General features: G+C 36.8%; 1 protein-coding gene across 1 annotated transcript in view; it reads left to right on the forward strand.

Annotated features, from left to right (window-relative positions):
• The window catches only part of PKHD1L1 (PKHD1 like 1), a 178908-nt gene that overhangs the window by 121484 nt on the left and 33776 nt on the right, over positions 1-23648 (forward strand). Inside the window, exons 54-67 of the mRNA XM_055432089.2 lie at positions 370-458; positions 742-890; positions 2468-2597; positions 4440-4558; positions 6666-6795; positions 8464-8637; positions 12452-12555; positions 13915-14044; positions 14788-14909; positions 17951-18041; positions 21281-21429; positions 21512-21634; positions 21771-21882; positions 21963-22079. Of these exons, the coding sequence (XP_055288064.2) occupies positions 370-458; positions 742-890; positions 2468-2597; positions 4440-4558; positions 6666-6795; positions 8464-8637; positions 12452-12555; positions 13915-14044; positions 14788-14909; positions 17951-18041; positions 21281-21429; positions 21512-21634; positions 21771-21882; positions 21963-22079 (1739 nt within the window). The remainder of the gene's footprint in view (positions 1-369; positions 459-741; positions 891-2467; positions 2598-4439; positions 4559-6665; positions 6796-8463; positions 8638-12451; positions 12556-13914; positions 14045-14787; positions 14910-17950; positions 18042-21280; positions 21430-21511; positions 21635-21770; positions 21883-21962; positions 22080-23648) is intronic.

A 23648-nucleotide genomic window follows, 5' to 3' on the forward strand; every position in this document is an offset into this window, starting at 1 on the left:
TGTACGCCTGAAACTATCACAACATTGCTAATCAACTATGCTTCAATATAAAATTTAAAAGTTTTAAAAAAGAAATCGTCTAAAGAAATCAAATTAGTCATGTGATAGACAAAATTAGGGTATTACAATAAGGCTTTAGTAGGAGAAAAAGTGATTCAGATAATTTTCTTCAATGGAGAAAAATCTCTATGTAGTTATGTCTGTTGAGTCTTTTACTAATTGCATACATTAGCTTGTCAGTGAAATTACAAACTATCTAATTTGCATTCATTATCCCCAAAACATCTAGTATAGTGCTACACCCTAAGGAGATGCTTATTAAATAAACAGAGATAATACTAAATGGAAATATTTCTTTTCTCTTTTCAGCTTATGGTCGAATAATTCTTTTTGGCAATCATCTCGAGAAAATAATTATACCATACCTTACCCAGGAGCAAATGTTGTTATTCCTGAAGGTAAATGCATAAATGTAAATAAGTAAAACGCTTGTGTTTATGACCTTTAGGATAGATGCCACAGTACTTAGCAGTTAGGGTAGATACTGTTACGCAGTACACCCTGGAGAAAGAAAATGTGAAGAGGTGGGTTCCATTCTGTATCCTGGATGTTATATTATATGGAAAAAAGACTCACTAACTTCAAAATTAGGACTCACTGATAAGGCTGTCAGTGTTTTATCTGTAGGCTATTAGTCTATGGATTACATTATATTCCTTACATTAAAGTCTTATTTTATAGGAACATGGATTGTGGCAGACACAGATATTCCACCAATGGAAAGGCTTGTTATTTCGGGAGTTCTAGAACTGGAAGATAAACGTAATGTAGGAGCTGCAGAGTCTTCTTACAGAAAAGTTATTCTGAATGCTACCTACATATCACTGCTGGTAAGACTGAGGGTCTTGTAACTTTCACCCTTACTTCAGTTCAGTTCAGTTCAGTCGCTCAGTCGTGTCCGACTCTTTGCGACCCCATGAATCACAGCACGCCAGGCCTCCCTGTCCATCACCAACTCCCGGAGTTCACTCAAACTCATGTCCATAGCCAAGTGCTAAAGTGTTGGAGATTTATTGAACAGATTATAAGAAAGCATATTCAATTGATGTGACTTGAAACAACTGGCTCTACCCCATGAAATACAAGCCTAAGTTCAATACACTGAACTTATATTTCTGCTCTCCTTTATATTTAACACATTCCTTACGTGGTAATTATCATGCTACTTCATAGTGTGAGGTCTCCTCATTTTTGGTCCTTTAAAATAATTTATATCATTGTTAGGTAAAACTAAACTCACAGCTTGCTGCAACTAACAGAGAGTTCCATGGAGTTCTGGGGGAAAAAAGATTTTAAGCCTTTAAAAAAAAAAAAAAAAAAAGAACATGAGCAGTATTTCTTAAGATGGATGGATGTAGAAGGGATTATGAAAACCAGGAGCAGACTAATAAAAATATTTCAGTTTGAAATAATCACCTCATTCTCTCATAAACCTCAGATGGTCTTGAATATGTAATAGTTTAATCAATTTAATTGTTCTGTCAGTGTTTTATTGATGTTCATTTAAAAGAATAGCTTAACCAAAGCTATTAAGCACCACTAAAAAATAAGTGGGAGCCTTTCTTTCATAAAACTAGGCCTTTAAAGCTTTAAAGATATGTGATATTTTGGTTAGATGCAGAGCTTAGAGGGAAGTTACCACTGCAATTGAATCCTTACCTCATTGTTAAATTGTTGGATAACAGGTTAAGTTATTTGACTTCTTTCCACGTCAGTTTTATCATCTATGAAATGAGGATAATAATTCCAATTCATGGGTTTAGTGTAAAGGTTAAATGATATAAAATATGTAAAGCCTTGCATGTTATACCTGGCATAGAATCAGAAACCATTTAGTAATAGCAACTTTTATTAACAGTGATGGCTCATGAATAGCAAAGCTTGCAGTGACTCAGCAGTAAAGAATCCACCTACAATGCAGGAGACACGAGTTGGATCCCTGAATGGGGAAAATCCCCTGGAGAAGGAAATGGCAACCCATTCCATTCTTCTTGCCTGCAGAATTCCATGGACAGAGAAATCTAGTGGGGTACAGCCCATGGGGGTCACAAAAGAGTCATAGCAACTGAATAAAAATGAAAAGAATATACTTTATATGTGCTGCTCTATTTTAAGATACAGTGTGATCTGTTCAAACAGCATTAGTTTGGATGTCAGGAGGTCTCCGTTTTAGGTAAAGTTCTGACGAGTAGAGGTTGAATTTGACCTTGGACAAAATCATTTAAACTGCCTATCCCAAAGTAGAGGAGTTAAATTAAAATCACTTCTAGTTATAATACTGTTTTTTGTAAAATAACAATTCATTTATTTTCATTAAGGGAGGCTGCAAGCCTTCCTAATTCCTTTTTTATGGGGAAGTTTTTCCTGCTCAGTTTCTAAGTAGTAACAACTTTCTGATTCACTGCAGGGAGGTAGATTAATCGGAGGCTGGGAAGACAATCCTTTCAAAGGAGAATTACAGATTGTTCTGAGAGGGAATCATTCTACTCCAGAGTGGGCTCTTCCAGAAGGACCAAATCAAGGATCCAAGGTCTTAGGTATGTGCTCCCAGATACCGAAAGAATCATGTTAGTTTTGAGAATCTGCTTTAAAACATGGAACACTAATAGACTTGCCCTCAGTTCATAATGTTACAGTATTAGAAGTTTTTGCAAACACTGATTTGTAGTAATGAGTTATAAAAGTTGCCGACATTTAAAAAAATTAAATCATGCCACATTAAATTATAAACCAAAATGTAATTTATTACAAAACTAGCATTGATCACTCAATATGTAGATTATTTCTCTAATCTGGTTTTCTTCATAATCTTTCTTTTGTAGAAACAATAATATTTTTCATACTTTAAGACTTTTCCTCCACATTATTCCTACACAGTATTAGTAATCTGTGGATCAGTTGACTCTGCTGTCAGTTATCCTGTTGTAACTATTGCTGTGTTTTAATTTTCCAGTTGCATTTGTGTGGTTGTACAGATTCCCATTTGAGCCTAGAAAGCAATGGACCTGAGAGGGTTTAATTAAGTCCCAGTAAATAACTGCTTTTATTAATACCACTGCATCTTTTTTTTAATTAATTTATTTTAATTGGAGGCTAATTACTTTACAATATTGTGGTGGTTTTAGCCATACATTCACATGAATCAGCCATGGATGTACATGTGTCCTCCATCCTGAACCCCCCTCCCACCTCCCTCCCCATCCCATCCCTCAGGGTCATCCCAGTGCACCCTCCCTGAGCACCTTGTCTCATGCATCGAACCTGAACTGGCGATCTATTTCACATATGATAATATACATGGTTCAGTGCTATTCTCTCAAATCACCACTGCATCTTTACTTAAAAGATACATGCTATGTTGGCCAAAAAGCTCGTTCGTTCAGATTTTTTTCCCCCATACTATCTTATGAAAAAACCGAAAACGAACTTTTTGGCCAACTCAATATGCTTCACTCGCTCTAATGTACAATTTCTAAAACAGTGATAGTAAGTAAGGGGATTTTTTAAATGGCTTAAAATTGAGTTGGCTCTTCCAAGACAGACAAATTCAAATCTCAAAAGTTTCCTGGGACTTCCTTGGGGGTTCAGTTGGTTAAGACTTTGCTTCTTGGGCAAGGAGTGTAGGTTTGGTCCCTACTGGGGGAGCTAAAATCCCACACAGTGTGAGATAAAGAAAAGGAAAATGAAAAAGAAAAATGTCCTGAGGCAGACAAATGCAACCTTAAAAAAATTTTTTTTGCTTTTATGCGTTTATTTTTTTCTTTCAAAAATGCCAGTTCTAACAACACAGAACAATATCAAGAAAAGACATACATCTTACGGGTCCTCCTCTCTGCATGAGGAAACTAACATTAGCAGTTTCTACATGTTCTTTTCATGCTTTTTATCTATGTCTATGTTCATATTACATAAAATGACTTGAAGCCTTATACAAAACCATGGTCAAGCTAAATATATTACTGTGCGTTTTCTTGTTAACATATGAATATCTTTCCAGATCGATACTTACATATAAAGCTCTTCCTTTTTATGGCATATTACACTACAGTAGTATAATAATTTTAATTTACTCCTTCATTCTGCTATCGATGTACATTTAGATTAATTCTAGTTTTTCTAGTATTTCCAAATATTGTTGTATTAAGCATCCTCATTCGTGTATCCTTGTGTGCTGGATTTAATTTCAAGGGACCAGATTCCTAGCAATGGGTCAGAGAGCCAAAGCCGCCTTCTATAGCCCTGAGCAGATAACCCTAATTCTTTGCATTAATTCTAAAATGTTCAATCACTTACTGAAATATATCTATTGATTCATTTTATACTAGCACCTAACTCAGTTCTGTATGGTGAATAAATAGGAGTGGATTTTTCTCCTTTAGGGGTGTTTGGTGAACTGGACCTTCATGGAATTCCACATTCGATATATAAAACGAAACTCTCAGAAACTGCAGAGGCAGGTTCCAAAGTCCTTTCTCTGATGGATGCTGTGGATTGGCAGGTAAAGGAATTACTCTTTGAGGGGAAGTAAAAACACGCAGTGGGTCAACTTAAAAAGGTTTCTTCTTTATTTTCATGGACATTTATTTTCTCACATGATTACCCAGGCAAGAAATGTGTGTTTTACAATTAGCTTGCACTCAAAAATCTGACTTTGACAGCAGGCATTTAAAAATTGTGGTATCAGAGGTTCTTCAGAATATATAAAGAACGTTATGTATAAGTTACAAAAGGGAAATATGAAGATTTGAGGGTAAAAAAATTTGTTTACAAATTCTTAGCAAACAGAAAAAAGAATTTTTTAAAATGCACTTTGTATTATCTCATTTGTCTGAGATTTGCTTCTGATTTGTGATTTTACACATTAAGTGTTTGGAAAGAAACCAGATCTTGACGCTTAGTTATATTCAAAAAAGGCCTATGTTAAGTAAGAGATTTTGATAGAATATGAATAGTGGCAATTCCAATCTCTACTACATTCATAGGTTTGCATATGATAATTGTGATAGTTGAGGTGTGATTACTTTTTAAAGGTGATTAAATGATTTAAATATCCCCATTATCCAATTATCATTTATTATTACTTATCCAGTTAATATTTTATGCATATTATTTATGCAGTTAATATTTAGCTGAATGTCAAGCATTTTCTAGGCACAGAGGATTCATTTGTGAAGAAATTGGTCAAAATAGAGAGCAAATTTCATTGAGGTGGGAGAGGCAGACACTAAATAAATAAATAAATATGTGTTAATTTTAGATCATAATCTTCATAATGAAGGAAATAAATCAGGTGTGATAGAGACTGCCATGGTAGAGGGGGGCAGATGACATTAAATTGAGTTGCCAAAGAAGAAAGGATTCAGGACATGCTACCCCAAAATATTGACTATTTTAAGCTGAAAAATTTCTGCTCGTGCAGGAGGACTTTCTGACCTTCCCCTGAAGCAGGTCATAAAACCTTCACGTGAAAGTTGCCTGTACCCAGAAGAAAGGACCATCCTCAGCTCTAAAGACAAAGAGACATAGGAATCAGAATGGACAAGTGTTACTGTTTCCTACACTTAGCTCATACCCTATCACATTTTCCCTATACTCCCCACTGTTCCATAAAAATGCTCAGGTTTGTGGCCCAGTAGTTAAGAATCTGCCTGCCAATACAGGCAACACGGGGCCAATATAGGGGACATGGGTTCAATCCCTGGTATGGGAAGATTCCACATGCTGTGGGGCAACTAAGCCCGTGCACCCCAACTACTGAACCTGCATTCTAGAACCCCCAGGTTGCAACAGCTGAGCCCAAGTGCTACAACTTCTGAAGCCCACGTGCCCTAGAGCCTGGTCTCTGCAGCAAGAGAAGCCACTGCATGGGGAGCCCATGCACTGCATCTAGAGAATAGCCTCGCTTGTTGCACCTAGAGAAGGCCTGCATGCAGCCACAAAGAATCAGCGCATCAGTAAATTTAATAAGTGAATAATTTGTTAAATGCTCAGGTTTAACAATTTCTTCAAGTCTTCTGTTATATAAAACTTACGCTGAATAAAATTTATACGCTTTTTTCCTGTTATTCGGTCTTTTGTTACAGGGGTCCTAGCTGAGACCTTGGTAGGGTAGAGGAAAAACATCTTTTTCCTCTTCTGCAAGTATAGTTAAGCAGAGGCTTGGATGACAAAGAGGGCTTGTCATATATGATAGAGATTCTAAGACTTGACCCTGTACTGTCACTTTTCTCTGCCTTTCTCACCTTTCAGGAATATCCAGTGATAGTTAATTGTGTAAAAAAAATCTGGGGAGAATTTTTTTAAGTCTTAAGAATATTATTCTGACCAATTTTAAATAAAAATACAAATATATTTGCTTTGATCTATCTAATTTTTAAAATGTATATTAAGTGACAGAATTCAACTTGAGGAAATGTTGACATAATTCAGGATATAGAATTCTTGGTATCAAACTAAAGCGTATTTATTTTAGAAACCTAAAGGTATGCTTTGTTTTCTCTGATAATACTATGGTTGTAACCAAAGTTAAATTAGAATTATTTAATAGTTATTAAGAGATATAAACCTATTTTTTAAAATTGTCTTGAATTTGGAATTTTTCTAAGGAGGGTGAAGAGATTGTGATAACAACCACAAGCTATGATTTCCACCAGACGGAAACTAGAAGCATAGTTAAAATTCTGCATGATCACAAAATTCTCATTCTTAATGATACCCTTTCCTACACCCACTTTGGTAAGTGGCTGTTCTTTAACCAAATAGTTATACATTAAAATGTCTTTAAAAAGTCACATTTTAGTCCTCTCCTCTGTAATTACAATTATTTGATGAAATATCTTGCAATTATTTTATAGGTGCATTTCAGTGAGATTGGCAGTGGTACCCAGAGGGTGCTACTCTTCATGTGTTGGCTGCCAAGAATTCCTGCTATATGTGTTCATTTATTTAGCAAATATTTGGCAGTGACCATTATATTCCATGGGATAAGGCTGGCACTTTCTGTTTTAAGCAAGCTTCTAGACATACTTATGCACACTGAAATTTAAGAAACCTTGATCCAGAGCATCTTTGCCCTGATTGGTTTCACTGAAACATTCCCCAGTGGTAACTGCATTTAAACAAGCTGCCGCAAAATGGTAAACTGTGATTCTCAAGGAGAGAAGGAATTAATCAGAATCAACTGGAGGTGATCTTTCAGCTTGTAGAATCAGGGCCTTTCCAGCACCCCAGCCTTTTCCCATTTCACATGCTGTGCTGTGCTTAGTCGCTCATTCATGTCCAACTCTGCGACCCCATGGACTGTAGCTTGTCAGGCTCCTCTGTCCGTGGGGATTCTCCAGGCAAGAATACTGGAGTGGGTTGCCATACCCTCCTCCAGAGAATCTTCACAACCCAGGGATCAAACCCAGGTAGCCTGCATAGTAGGCGGATTCTTTACCATCTTAGCCACCAGGGATGCCTCATTTCACATTCTGCCTTCATCTGAATTGCAGGAGGTGGAAGCAGACAGGAGTGTAATGTTAGAAAAGCCATTCAGGTACTTCTGATGTTTCTGAGAACCCCAGCTAAGGTGGCATGATACACTGGTGAATATCTGACCTGCATGAAATAAACTTTTTAAAGCAGTATTTTGATAGAAGCACATGTATATCATTCTATAGCACATATTTTTTCTTTAAATCAAAAGTAAAGGGTTTCTTTGAAGAATATTTTAATCATAAGATAGGTTTTGAAGTTTGATAGTATAGATTCTTTCATTTAAAGTGCCAGATACTTCTCTCTGTTTGAAATGTACCTGCTTGTCTTAAAGTTTTGCGTGAGATCTCTTGAAATGTAGAAAGTAATTTAGGTTATGTTTTTAAATCATGAAAATGTAAATGTACTGTGTTTGATAAATAGGATATAATGCATATTTATAAAGAATTGTGTTTGGTACAAAACATATCACAGGAAAAGCAGAGCAAACCAAGGTTTAAGCATCAGGAGAGGTAATATCTATGTGTTACTAATTCTCCACGTGGCCACAGGCAAGTTCTTTTACTTCTCTATTTTATGTCCTCATCTGTTAAAATTACAGTAAGCTCCCCAACTTGCCTTACAAGTATATCTTTATGTATAATTTGAAGTGATTGCAAAATACCTATGAAGCAATAACTTTCTAAGCAATTATAATAATTGCTTTGGTATAAATAGAAGAACTACTTTTGATTATTTTTTATAAATAAAAAGGTGTAATTTCTAGCTGCCATCTGTGTACATTTAAGCATGTAACTCGAATTGGTTCATGTATTTGTTCTGATTTTTGGCGTATTAGAAAGCTATGTGGCCTGTAAGCTGCAAAGAAACTAATAAAGACAGCTATTTCTCAGTGTTGGTAATAATCTAACTGTCCTTCTGCTGCAGCTGAAAGATACCATGTTCCTGGAACTAGTCAGAGCTACACATTAGCCGCCGATGTTGGGATACTGAGTAGGAACATCAAAATACTTGGTGAGGATTATCCAGGTTGGTTGAAGGAATCTTTTGGTGCACGCGTCCTAGTCAGTTCCTTCACTGAAAATATGGTGACTTTTAAAGGTTAGTACAGATTCAGCTTATTTTTCTAAATGAAATATAGCATGGTCTCTTCCATGTTTGATTCTTAAATAATCCTCACTCCTTTATAGGATCACTTGTGTTAAAAATATATATATATATGTCCAACTGAGTAAATTTTAAAGATCTCATTAGCTTTATTCAAGGATACATGAATGGGGCAGCGGCCAATCTAACAAATGCAAAGGAGCATCAAAGAGTTGTGCAAAACAGATAACTTTTATAGGCAGAAGGAAGCAGCACCAAGGTAGTTACACTAGGCAAAAAGAAGATTGGCAACTGCAAGGCTACTTTTCATGTAGGGGGAGCAGAGGTTTATCAAACAGATTACCTAATCAGTGCTGATCAGGCAATTCCTGGTGGGCTGGTTTAAGATTCCATTTCAGGAGAGCTGAAACTGTAATGAAGTCTGTTTGGTGATGCAGGGCTTAGCAAAAGGGACTCTGTTTTGGGCCTGATGTATTGTTTTTAACATTGAAAAACAGAGCCTTGATATGTATTATATAGTCCAGGTACCACCCTCCAGAACCAAATTCCTAACATTATTCTAATTTTATCTTCATAGATAAAATAATTATCAAATTAACAATGACCTTAGGTAACAGCTACCCACTGTCACATGCCTGCTGCTAAGTTGCCTCAGTCATGTCCGACTCTGCAATCCTATGGACTGGTAGTCCACCAGGTTCCTCTGTCCATGGAATTCTCCAGGCAAGAATTCTGGAGTGGGTTGCCATGCCCTCCTCCAGGGGATCTTCCCAGGCCAGGATCAAACCTGTGTCTCTGATATCTCCTGCATTGGCAGGCAGGTTCTTTCCCACTAATGCCACCTGGGAAGCCCGCCCAGCGTCACACTCAAAGACAAATCAGTTCATAACAAGCACAACCAATCTGTTATTCTTGTGTGAAGGAAAATTCCTAACATATATTTAAAATAGAGAAATGTATAATGCTTATCATCACCAATTATCACAAGTATCAGCTTTGGCCAATCTTGTTTTACCTATGTGCTCACCCACTTTCTTCAAGCCCCAGATTATTTTGAAGCATCAGGCATATGTTTTTTAAGGTATAATGGACACATAATATTGGGTAAGTTTCAGGTGTACAGAATGTTGATTTGATGCTTTTATATATTGCCATTTGATTACCACAGTAGTGTTAACTAACATCTCTGTCATGTCATATAATTATTATTTCTTTGATTGTGGTGAACACAATTAAGACCTATTCTCTTAGCAACTTTGAAGTTTATAATATGGTATTTTTACTGTTTCCCTATGCTGTACATTGGATCTCCAGGACTTATTTATCTACTAGTTGCAAGTCTATACCCTTAAACAGCTCCCTATTTCTCCCACCCCACAGATCCTGATAACCACCTTTCTGTTCTCTGTTTTTATGAGTTCAGCTTTCTTATATATGTTATTCGCCTAGTTGTGTCCAACGCTTCACGATACCAAGGACTGTAGCCTGCCAGGCTCCTCTGTCCATGGAATTCTCCATGCAAGAATACTGGAGCAGATTGCCATTTCTTTCTCCAGGGGATCTTCCTGACCCAGGGATCGAACCCGAGTCCATTTCATTTATATGCGGAAGTTTTTTAAGATTCCACATATAAATGAGGTCATACAGCGTTTTATCTTTCTCTGTCTGAGTTATCTCACTTAGCGTAATTCCCTCCAGGTCCATCCATGTTATCCCAAATGACAGAATTTCATTCTGTCTTACTCATGGCTGAATGATGTGATATATGTGTATATATACAGTGGAATATTTTAGATAGATAGAGGGGAGGGTACCTCCCATCTTTATCCTTTCATCCATTGATGGACACTTGGGTTGTTTCTATATCTTGGCTATTATGAATGAAGCAACCACATACTCATCTAGAGATATTTCAGTGTGTACATCTAAAAGACATCGTTAAAAACACCTGTAAGAATCAGATTTTAAAATGTTAGCTATAATTTCTAAACATCAAATGACTGTTCAGAATTCTCCAGTTCATTCCTTCTGCTCCTTCCTCCTTTCTTCCCTCCCTCCCACTCCCTCTTCTTTCCTCCTTCCCTTTCCCATTTTCCTCTTTTCTTTTTTTCCTTCCTTTCTTTATTTCCTCCTTTCTCTTTGTTTCTTTTTGTTCAAGTTGGACTCTAAATAGATCCATATTGCAACTGGTTATGAATCTTAAATCTCGGATTCATTTTTCTTCCCTTGTAATTTACTAATAAAAAAAGCTAGGTAATCTGTCATATAGTGTCTGCAATAGCCCCAATTAGTGATGCACCCCTAGAATTTAACATGTTCCTGCCTCCTTTGTATTCTCTATGAATGAGTAGCAAATTTAGAACTAGTAAAATGACCAGACCCAGACTCAACTTTTAGGCAAGAATTCCTCACAACTGGTGGTCGTTTTTCCATTAACAGGCACATAATATACAATTGTTCTTCCTTTTGTGAAGTTGTTGCTGCTGCTAAGTCGCTTCAGTCGTGTCCGACTCTGTGCGACCCCGTAGACGGAAGCCCACCAGGCTCCCCCGTCCCTGGGATTCTCCAGGCAAGAACACTGGAGTGGGTTGCCATTGCCTTCTCCGTTTGTGAAGTTAGCTGTTATTAATAATCATTGCCTGGATCTATTAAAGCACTGAGGTTTAAAAAAGTAATACTACCATTCCCTCCTCTTTTATAATCTTTAATATTTCTATAAAGAGAAGCTTCCCCAGACAACTGTTTGACCATCTTGAAGGATGGTTTAGATAGAAAAAATGTTGAATTCTTTCCTTTTATTTTTTGATTTTCAAGATAATGAATTGGTTCCCAATCATCCTCTGAAGGTGACAAGGAGTTTTAGTTTTGTTTTCTTATTAGTCTCATTTTGAACTTCTTAAGTTCTTCACCATATATACAAACACCGGCTCATGGATTTCCAGACAGAAATCAATTTCCCTTCTAGTGTAAAATAACTCTTCTCCAATGCATTTCATTAGATACCAGTTTTTGAAACAAGGAATATTCTCTACTCTTTTTTTCAGATGTGAATCATTGTGCCCCAGTTAACCTGTGTAAAAAACAGGAATAATCAGAGTTCCTGACTTATAGGTGTTGTACGAGAATTAAACATTGCCTGTTAAGCACTTAGTACAGAACTTGACATAGAGTCCTTTCTCACAGATCGTTATGGCTGTTCCTAATAATCTATGAAATTGCTTTTTGTCACTTCAGTGGCACTTATGACAAATTCGATCTGCAGATACTTGGCAGTGCATATTCTGGAAAAAATTATGTAAAGATAATGTCTTTGAAAAGCTCTTCGGAGCATCAAAATTGAAATGTCAGGTAAATTATAACTTGTATCTCATGTCATGCATTCTTAACAGGGACAGTATAGCACCGACAGGTGTAAACTGACTCTTGGGGGCAAAAAAAGCTTAAAGAGTTTATGGTCCTTCAAAGGGCCACTATACAGTGACGGATATGTAGTTGTTGTTGTTCAGTTGCTAAGTCGTGTCCAACTCTTTGCAATCCCAATGTGTAGTGCATCTGTGATATTAAAATTTCATGGAGAATGGATGCTATTCAGAAAAGAATGTCTAAAGAGGTTTTTGAAAGGGCAATGAAAAAACAGCTTTAGAAACATTACCTTATTTGGATTACAAGAACAAAAAATGAATGTAATTTCCTTGAAAAAGTTGAAAACAAATTTGTAATTTGGAAAATTACTAGAACTTTCATAGTTTTTTCAAAAATTTTTATTCAGTTTCAAAGAAAAAAAATGTCTAACTCTTTTCCCCACCAGGAAATGCAAGAATAAGTAATGTGGAATTTTATCACAGTGGTCAAGAAGGCTTCAGAGATAGCACAGACCCAAGATATGCTGTAGCATTTCTTAACCTCGGACAGGTTTGTACTTTATTTTAAATTTTTGCATATACTCAAAATTAAATATTTTAATTTTATTTTCATTTAACTTTACTTAATAGCCATATCTTCGAATTTCTAGAAATAAATTTAATATGATAAAAATTTCTTAGCTATATTTCCCATTAACATTTTTAGACTCACAGCAGGAGTCTAACCATGTCCTGCTGGTTATATCATGCATGTCATATTGGAACCATTTGACTCCAACCATGTCATTCATTTATTTAAGGCCAGTAAGAAAAAAAAAAGGAAATGGAGCACAGAAGGTAGAAAAATTTAAGATCTATGATAGTATTTCACATCTCTGCTATGCTTTACAATGACCAAAAATAAGTCCAAATAGTTACTATTAAACAAAATGAGTACTGTTTAAAATTTTCAAATGAAAAGCATGTCTGAATTTCCATGCCTCTGTCATGAGGGCTGGTGACTTAAGAAAAAATGAGAAAGAGTATATTTCTTATATGGAATTTGAAAAAGAATTGATACATATAGGTATAACTGAATCACTTTGCTGTACATCTGAAACTCACACAACATTGCAACCAATAGAAAATAAAATAGAAAATAGAAAGTATTTTAATACTTTCTTTCCAATAGAAAAAAAAATAAAATGTGTACATATATTATTGGGGAGGAGATAAATTGGGAGTCTGGGATTAACATATACACACTGCTGTATGTAAAATAGATAAACAACAGGGTCCTGCAGTATAGCAAAGGAAACTATGGCCAATATTCTTGTAATAACCTATAATGGAAAAAACTATGAAAAAGAATAGAGATATATGTGGAACTGAATCACTTTGCTTACACTTGAAACTAACACAACATGGTAAATCAACTATATGTCAATAAAAATACATAAATAAAATTTTAAAAAAATCATGTAGGTTTGAAGTTGAAACACCTAAACTACTCATTGACTGTTTCCTACAGATATTTGAATTTGAATCCCTTGCCTAGAGTATTAACTTTCATGGTTAAAAAAAAATCCTTGGTCATCATATAATAAACTATTCTGAAAAATAAAATTTTTAATTTATTTGCATTTTATAAGTAGTGATAAAATATAAATGCATAGAAAAGCACTGAAGAATTTTTAATTCACTTTAAGGTAAAAAAACCTTTTTTGTTATATTTAATCATAAATTGAAGAATATAGCAATTTCCTAGGATTAAAAGATCTCCTGGGAAATCATATCCTTTCATGGAATATAAACTGAGTATTTTATTTATCAAGATTTGTTTCCTGAAAATCACCTACTTCAATTTTTTTTCTTTAAATATACTTTAGTTTTATTTTTTAAATGTTTACTGAATCTCAATGTTTTATAGATTCAAGAACATGGCTCATCTTATGTTCGAGGCTGCGCTTTTCACAATGTCTTTTCCCCTGCAATTGGTGTATTTGGGACAGATGGATTGGACATAGATGATAATGTCATTCACTTTACAGTGGGGGAAGGTAATATGATAATCTTTTGGTCCAATAATCTGTCCTTCTCGGATAGCCTTGTATGCAAGCTTTGGAGCCATGGTGTCCAATTGGTCTTTCTGCAAAAATGGAGATGGCCTAAGTTTGTGCTAACATGGGAATTACTAAACTGCATGTGGCCACTGAACACTTGAAATGTGGCTAATGTGACTGATAAGCTGTATTTTAAAGTTTAATTATACTTAATTTAATTGTACTTACTTTACATATAAGTAGTCATATGTTGCTATGGACAGTACAGCTCTAGAATTATTTACCAGACGGTGCTCCTATGTGAGTTATCTAGTCATCAATATTTTAAATTACTATGACTTTTAACATACTTCTCACATATCAATCAGAAAGATTATTCACAAATAAATGCTATTATTTTATAAAATCTAAGTTTGATTGAGGGAATTAACCTTTCTTGACTATCAGTCTAAAGCATAATACAAACTCATTGAAGGTGTATAGAGTATGAGTGTGTGTTTGTTAAAATCTCGGGCAGAGCCTGTGAACCCACATATTTAACGAACACCCCAGAAGATTCTATTTCAGAAATCTGTTAAAGAGGTAGAGTAGCAAAGAGTTTAGAGGATTTGCTCTAAAATTGAAGAGGTTCGTTTGTCAGGCTCAAACTAGAAAACTGATTTCATTGAAGAAATGAACAACATTCTCCATAGTACTCATTACAGATTTATATGTATTGGGGGGATTTTATTTTTTTCTAGGCATAAGAATATGGGGGGATGCCAACAGAGTCCGGGGAAACTTGGTTACACTTTCAGTTTGGCCAGGAACCTATCAGAACAGAAAAGATCTGAGTTCCACTCTCTGGCATGCCGCAATTGAGGTAGTATGAACAAATTTAAAGATTGTAAATTACCATGTGTAAAAGAGAGAGATAATGGGAACCTGTGGTATATCCCAGGGAAATCAGCTCAGTTCTCCGTGATGATCTGGAAGGGTGAGATGGGGGAGTGGGGTGGGTGGGAGTTCCAAGTAGGGGGGATGGTTGTATACATATAGCTGATTCACTGTGTTGTACAGCAGAAACCAACACAATATGGTAAAGCAATTATACTCCAGTTTTATAAAAAGGTGAGCTCCAGTAGCTATTGGATTTTTCTGTTTTGGCATCCTTTGGTTTAAGTTCAGTTCAGTTCAGTTGCTCAGTCGTGTCCGACTCTCCGCGACCCCATGAATCACAGCATGCCAGGCCTCCCTGTCCATCACCAACTCCCGGAGCTCACTCAAACTCATGTCCACAGAGTCGGTGATGCCATCCAGCCATCTCATTCTCTGTCATCCCCTTCTCCTCCCACCCCCAACCTTTCCCAGCATCAGAGTCTTTTCCAGTGAGTCAACTCGTCACATGAGGTGGCCAAAGTATTGGAGTTTCAGCTTCAGCATCTGTCCTTCCAATCAACACCCAGGACTGATCTCCTTTAGAATGGACTGGTTGGATCTCCTTGCAGTATAAGGGACTCTCAAGAGTCTTCTCCAACACCACAGCTCAAAAGCATCGATTCTTCGGCGATCAGCTTTCTTCACAGTCCAACTCTCACATCCATACATGACCACGGGAAAAACCATAGCCTTGACTAGACGGACCTTGGTTGGCAAAGTAATGTCTCTGCTTTTTAATATACTATCAAGGTTGGTCATAACTTTCCTTCCAAGGAGCAAGCGTCTTTTAATTTCATGGCTGCAATCAACATCTGCAGTGATTTTGGAGCCCAAAAAAATAAAGTCTGACCCTGTTTCCACTGTTTTTCCATCTGTTTCCCATGAAGTGATGGGACCAGATGCCATGATCTTTGTTTTCTGAATGTTGAGCTTCAAGCCAACCTTTTCACTCTCCTCTTTCAATTTCCTCAAGAGGCTTTTGAGTTCCTCTTCACTTTCTGCCATAAGGGTGGTGTCATCTGCATATCTGAGGTTATTGATATTTCTCCCAGCAATCTTGATTCCAGCTTGTGCTTCTTCCAGCCCAGCGTTCCTCATGATGTACTCTGCATATAAGTTAAATAAGCAAGGTGACAATATACAACCTTGACGTACTCCTTTTCCTATTTGGAACCAGTCTGTTGTTCCATGTACAGTTCTGACTGTTGCTTCCTGACCTGCATACAGGTTTCTCAAGAGGCAGGTCAGGTGGTCTGGGATTCCCATCTCTTTCAGAATGTTGGTTTAAGTAGTTTTCCCTTATTTCCTTGCTTCTCCAACGTTAATTACTGCTTTCAAGCTGCACTACAGGATTTCTCTGTTGCCAATTGACTGAATGCCTTACACATATTACTGTTTAACTCTGAATTTAGTTTCCTTCCTTATATGAAAAATTGGAATGATAGACTTATACAGAAGGTCTAAAATTCATTTTTCATCTAAAATTCTTCTATATACAAGGTTATTTACTCTTATCAGATATTACTAATTGGACCCTATTTCCCGTGAAGTTTCTTCAGTTACTTTAGCTATTTGTTTAGATGTAGAGTGAGATTGGAGAAGGAAATGGTAACCCACTACAGTGTTCTTGCCTGGAGAATCCCAGGGATGGGGGAGCCTGGTGGGCTTCCGTCTATGGGGTCACACAGAGTCGGACACGACTGGAGTGACTTAGCAGCAGCAGCAGCAGCAGAGTGAGATTGGAGAAGGAAATGGCACCCACTCCAGTACTCTTGCCTGGAAAATCCCATGGACGGAGGAGCCTGGTAGGCTGCAGTCCATGGGATCACTAGGAGTTGGACACGACTGAGCGACTTCACTTTCACTTTCATGTATTGGAGGAAATGGCAATCCACTCCAGTGTTCTTGCCTGGAGAATCCCAGGGACGGAGAAGCCTGGTGGGCTGCCGTCTCTGGGGTCGCACAGAGTCGGACACGACTGAAGCGACTTAGCAGCAGCAGCAGCAGAGTGAGATTGTAAACAAGAAAATAGAAAGTACAGAAGGAGGATTCGGAGGAAAGACAGCTTCCTTTTGTTTCTATTTTGCTTACTTAAACCATAGGAAGGGAAAGGAATTAAAAATAGCTCACTTTGAAAGATGGGATAGGGATTGAATTTTGTTTTTGTGCAACTGTTAATAATCACCTTAAAGCAAAATCTGAAAGTCTGGATCTTAGTATACATTTATGAGATGATAATGTTCTCTTTTCATCTGTTTATAGATGTTAGAATGTAACAAATGTCAATTAAAGTTAGTTATATCTTTTGAAAGACACTTATTTTACTTTTATGAATTGTATTTGACTATTTTTATCATCTTTAAAGATAAGGGTGTTTAATATGCTTTCAGTTAGATTTTGTCTGTTTTGCTGATACTATTACACAAGAAATAAACCTTCTGTGCTTTGTACTTTTCATTTCTACCACTCTGATTTCGCTTGTAAAATAAAATTGTTTAGTAATTACCCAATACTTGTTCTAACCCTGTTTTTATTATAGCAGATTTTCTTAAGTAATGAAGACCTCTACTGAATTTCATGACCCACTATAATTGCCTTAGTTGCCTTATTCTTAACTAATCAAACTGGTGACAGAATAAAACCAAAAAGAGTGACAAAATTTTTGTAATCTTGCTATAATACTGGAATTTGGTGTATGGCTTGTTAATATTGAACCACATCCAGTGGATTTTTGTGACTGAAATCTATGTTATTGTACTTTTCTAATGAAGACTAAGGTATCTAGTGGTGGGTTTACACCAAGAACCTAAGGTAATTTCAATACTTCATTTGTATTATAAATTTGAACTTGGGTGAATAATGAATTAAATTCTTACTTCAGAAAGCGTTGTGGTAATTAGTTTACCGGTGCATGTTGCATACCTGCTCTCATTGCGTGATTGTGTAAAAGCCTGACCTAAAGCATTTTCTTTATCATTGTACTAGATAAATAGAGGGACCAATACAGTCTTACAAAATAATGTAGTGGCTGGATTTGGAAGGGCCGGATACCGCATTGATGGTGAACCTTGCTCAGGTAAGTCTTTGGGTCATTAAAATTAGGAAATATCTTGTCCAAATTTGTTAGAAATAAATAATTATTGTTTGTCAGTTGAATATGTAATTTCACTTCTTCCTGGGCACTGAAAGAACTCAACAAACAAACTTTTTTCTATATAATATTGCTGCTGCTGCTGCTGCTAAGTCACTTCAGTCGTGTCCGACTCTGTGTGACCCCATAGACGGAAGCCCACCAGGCTCCCCCATCCCTGGGATTCTCCAGGCAAGAACACTGGAGTGGGTTGCCATTTCCTTCTCCAATGTGTGAAAGTGAAAAGTGAAAGTGAAGTCGCTCAGTCGTGTCCGACCCTTAGCGACCCCACGGACTGCAGCCTACCAGGCTCCTCTATCCATGGGATTTTCCAGGCAAGAGTACTGGAGTGGCTTGCCATTGCCTTCTCCGATATAATATTGGGTTTAAAGAAAAAATTAAAACCGATTTTCTTCACCTCCTTCAACCACATCACTCTTCACACCCTTCCAAAGGGGAATCTGGCAAGAGCTACCAAAATTATAGAGGCATTTACCTTTGACTCAACATTTCTACTTCCTATAATCTAACAGTTGCGTCTACAACAGTGAGAAAAAGATTTGTGAACAAGGTTATTCATCACAGCATTGTCTGTACTGTCAGAAAACTGAAAACTACCCTGTGTCCAGTTACTGCGGGCTAGTTATACAAGGCCAAACGTTGGAACACTAGGCCCCTCTAAAAAAGAAGGAAACAGATGTATATCTATGTATTAGCATGGAGAAATCACCAGGATATTCTAAAATGATAAGTGGAAGTTGCAGAACAGTATATGTAAAACTTTTGTGTGTAGTGTGTTTTGTGGAAGAAAGGGAAGAAAAGACGATGCGTGGTATGTGTGGGCTTCTCAGGAGCCTCAGTTGGTTAAGACTCTGCCTGCAATGTAGGAGACTTGGATTTAGTCCCTGGGTTGGGAAGATCCCCTGGAGAAGGGCATGGCAACCCACTCCAGTATTCTTGCCTGGAGAATTCCATGGATAGATGAGCCTGGCAAGCTGCAGTCCATGGGGTCACCAAGCATCAGATATGACTGAGCAACTGACTAATACACACACAGTATATGTATTTACATAAAGAAACACTGAAAGTGTTAAAGCAAAAAGTCATTGAAGGTAAGTAGGAACAGGGTGCCTGGTCACTTACGCCTGCATAAATTTTTATAACCTCTTGACTTCTAAACCAGGCAAATTAATTATTGAATCAAAATAGAATAAGAGAACTGCAGGCCTTACCTCTTGAGAAACTTAGCTAAAGGAAATGGAATTTTCTCTGAAAAATGTATAGCCCTTCTACAGTTGATTTTTTTTTACATCTCTGTAGTTATTTTTGAAATTTTTTTAGTAAGCATTTTTTCTATAAATGCAAAAAATATTGGACTTTAGCTAATTTTATTTTTGTGCAAAATACATTTTGAAGGAATAAAACAACTTTGGCACAGGTTTAACTGATTCCTTGATGTATGCTCCTTTTAAATATTGTAGTTCACAACAGCTTAAAAGTGGCTTCTCTTTGACTTAAAATTTTTAAAATGTGTAATTTTGTAAAATTTCTTTGAAGTGTTGTTGTGGGTTTGTTTAAATCAAAATATGACCTGTGAATATGAGTATTTACTAATGTGTATAATGCCATGTAATACATTTTTACTGACTGTGTTGATCTTCCTAAATAATTGGGAGTGTTTATAAGGAGGTTTTAGATTTAAAGCAATTGAAAAATGAGACATCACAAAGGAATTGAAGATTTAAGTTCCTGGGATGCAACATCAATTTACGCAATTCATGTCCCAGACAAATGAGGGGCTGGGAAGCTGGGAAGGGAACTCTGACACAAGTAGGTCCAGAGGTGAAGCCATGCTTGTCCATGGGGCTACACTGTGCAGAAGCAAGGTGTAGACATGAAAACAGCTTCTTAGGGAGAAAGCAAAACAGAAATCAGGCAGACTGACCATAGGTGAAATGTCAGTCTCAGAGACAGAAGGGAAAAGCAGGAAAAGATGGAGGAAGTGATATCTTGGGGAAATTGGACAAGAGAGCTGGTATAATGTACAATTTAGGAGACTGTGCTCCTCTTTGTAAGGAATCCTTAAATTTATGCGTGGTTAGGAGGGGTTGTTTAAGGTTACTGCTCTGGTGTGTCCATAAGTAAAACTTTCATGAAAATCCAGTTTAATTATCCTGTATATTAATAATGGATATAGCTTCCATTTATTGAAGCACTTTATTTGATTATTTCATTTCATTTTGAAACAACCCTGAATAAGGCGTTAAAATTTTTTATATATGAGGACACTGAAGTTATAAAATTTCAAGCATCTTTCCCAAGATCATGCATGTATTAATTCAAGAAATATTTGATGAGCACCTACCTCTTCATTACCTTCCAGGCTTTAGGAATCTGGCAGTGAAGGAGCTAGTTCCTTCTCTCATGAATCTTATTTCTAATAGAAGAGAGGAGATGAATAATTCACAAATAAGTGGTAATTAAACATCAAAGTGAGAAAATGTAATGCCATGTTAAGTGACTTGAGGTGCTACCTCATTTTTGTGGGGTTTTTTTTTATATATTTGTTTATTTATTTGACTGCACCAGGTCTTAGCTGCAGCAACGTGGGATCTTTTAGTTGCAGTGTGCAGAATCTAGTTCCCCAACTGGGGCTTGAACCTCCTCCCTCTGCATTTGGAGCATGGAGTCTTAGCCACTGGACCACTAGGAAAGTCCCCCTGAAGTGCTACTTTGAATCAGGTTGTCAGAGAAAGCTTTTTAAGGAAGTGACTCTTAAACTTGACAAAGGGATGATCAGAAGAAACCAGCAACATTGATAGGCAACGAGTGGTATCACTGTATTTTTCAGTTTAGCCTTGTTTGAACCCAAACTTCATAATCTTTCTAAGGAAACTCATCTTTAATCAGATATAATAAGTTAAGGGTACTAACTCTTAAGTCAAACTTTTGCAAATGAATATACAATTATTCTGAGTAACAGTGAAGAGACAAATTAGATGAGAAAAATACTAAATAAAGTAAACCATAAATGGCCAAGCCATGAAAATATTTGATTATCTTGTTAAAACTTACATCAGAATTATATATTTAATTTTTAAAAGAATATCAGCTTTAACCGATACTGCTTATAACTGTCATTTGATTCATAATGTTAATTCTTTGCTTCTCTATTTCTTTCAAAGGTCATTCTAATTCTCTGGAAAAGTGGTTTGACAATGAAGCCCATGGAGGTTTATTTGGCATCTATATGAACCAGGATGGCTTTCCTGGATGTTCGTTTATACAGGGATTTACCATTTGGTCATGCTGGGATTATGGAATTTATTTTCAGGTAAATGGATCCCCAAAAAGTGATTTTTTATTTCCTTTAACGATTGTATTCTGTACTGTGTAACCTACAAACTCTATTACAGACCACGGAGAGTGTGCATATCTACAACGTGACACTGATTGACAATGGAATGGCCATTTTTTCAATGATTTACATGCCATCCACTGTATCTCACAAGATTTCCAGTAAAACGGTGCAAATTAAGGTAAGAATTGAGTGCAGCCACACAAAGCAGAAAGAACAACTCTGAGAAGGATAAAATTATTGAATGCAAATGATCTTCTCGACTTCTTCGCCCTTCTAGTCACATTAAAACTTACCTTTTGAACTTTTTAAAATAGAACTCCCTAATTGTTGGAAGTAGCCCTGAATTTAATTGCTCTGATGTCCTGACTAATGATGATCCCAATATTGAACTTTCTGCTGCCCATCGAAGTTCTAGACCTCCATCAGGTAAAGATTTTAGAACTTTTGTTTTGGGGATTCATAAGAGTGCGTATTCAAATTTCATTGACTTTCTTTTTTTATAAAAGGTGGGAGAAGTGGGATTTGCTGGCCTACCTTTTCTTCAGCACATAACATGGCGCCTCGGAAACCCCACGCAGGGATCATGAGTTATAACTCCATCAGTGGTCTTTTGGACATCTCAGGCAAGTTTAAACATAGTCTTAGAAAATCTACTCAATTAAGTTATGTAAAGACTCTGTAGAATGTAACTAGTAATTTCATTGTTATTTTAAAAAAATGATTAAAGTAATCTGCTCAATATGACAAGCAAAGAAACTGGAAATCAGTCAATTTCAAGAATGGTTCCCTGGAGAGTTCCCTGGCAGTTCAGTGGTTAGACTCTGCATGTGATGTGGTGTCGGAAAAATTAAAAAATGGTTCCCTGGCCAAATTTGTATAAATATTAAAGAATTGACTTTACATTTTCCTTCTCAAACAACAGAAAATGCACTGGTATAATGATTTTAATATTACTTAGTTTCTCTAAAGTGGAATGCCCTTTTGAATCATTTGGGTTATATTTTATTAGAACCTTTTACAGCTGAAAAAATTTTAGTTCATAGAACTTAAATGCTTTCCCAGACTTCCACTGCTTTTGGCAGAGCTAGGATTAGAATCAAGATCTCTTGACTTAAAAATCCACTGCTTTTTCACTGAACCAGGCTGCATCCTTAAAAATATAAAATAATTATATACAAATTCATATAGAGAATATACCAAGTATTTTCATTTTTCCCATTAAATACACTGAGAGCCATCCTCTATTTCAGTTTAGCAAGTCTCCCTATCATGTAAACTTTAACCAGTGTCCCCTCAAAGAAACCAGGTCAATAACTTAGACACCTAAGTTTTGACATACTATTTCTTATAATTTTAATTCCTAGAAATGCAAAACAAATTATCATCATTTGTCCATAGTGAGGAGCAGAGTGAGGCTATAGTGAGGGTGAATGTCAGGCCCAAGTGAGGATTAGGATCAGACCCTAGTGAGCATGAGAGTCAGCTATAATGAGTATGAGAGTCTTGCAACAAGGCAGATGAGTCAGGCCATAGTGAGGACTAGAATCAGGTCCCAGTGAGGAATCATTCAGGCTTTAGTGAGAAAAGGAGTCATGCCCCAGTGAGCCAAAGAATCAGGCTTCAGTGAGAAAATTTTTCAGGCTGTAGTGAGGCATAGAGTGAGGGATTTGCCAGGCAAAGAATCAGGCCATAGAAGGGACTAGTGTCAGGCTCTAGGGGACGAGTTTCAGGCCCGAGTGAGGACAAGAGACAGGCTGACGTGAGGACCAGGGTTGACCATCGTGAGAACCAGACTCAGGGCCCGTTGAGGAGCGCAGTCAGTGCATAGTGAGGACAGAGTTGGGGAAATGATGATAATTTGTTTCACATTTTTAGGAATTAGAATTATGAGAAATAGGATGTCGAAACAAAAATAGATGTCTAAGTTATTGACCTGGTGTCTTTGTTGTTGGGCTTCCCTTCTGGCTCAGCTGGTAAAGAATTTGCCTACAATGTGGGAGACCTGGGTTCGATCCCTGGGTTGGGAAGATCCCCTGGAGAAGGGAAAGGCTACCCACTCCAGTATTCTGGCCAGGAGAATTTCATGGACTGTGTTGTCCATGGGGTTGCAAAGAGTCAGACATGACTGAGCGACTTTCACTTTATAATGTGGATAGCCTCACCAAAAATTGCTTAACATGCCACATAGATTT

Source organism: Moschus berezovskii, chromosome 16 (assembly GCF_049115385.1).
Source record: "Moschus berezovskii isolate FMDL1 chromosome 16, NW_MosBer_1.0, whole genome shotgun sequence".
In the NCBI taxonomy this organism is placed as follows: Eukaryota; Metazoa; Chordata; class Mammalia; order Artiodactyla; family Moschidae; genus Moschus; species Moschus berezovskii.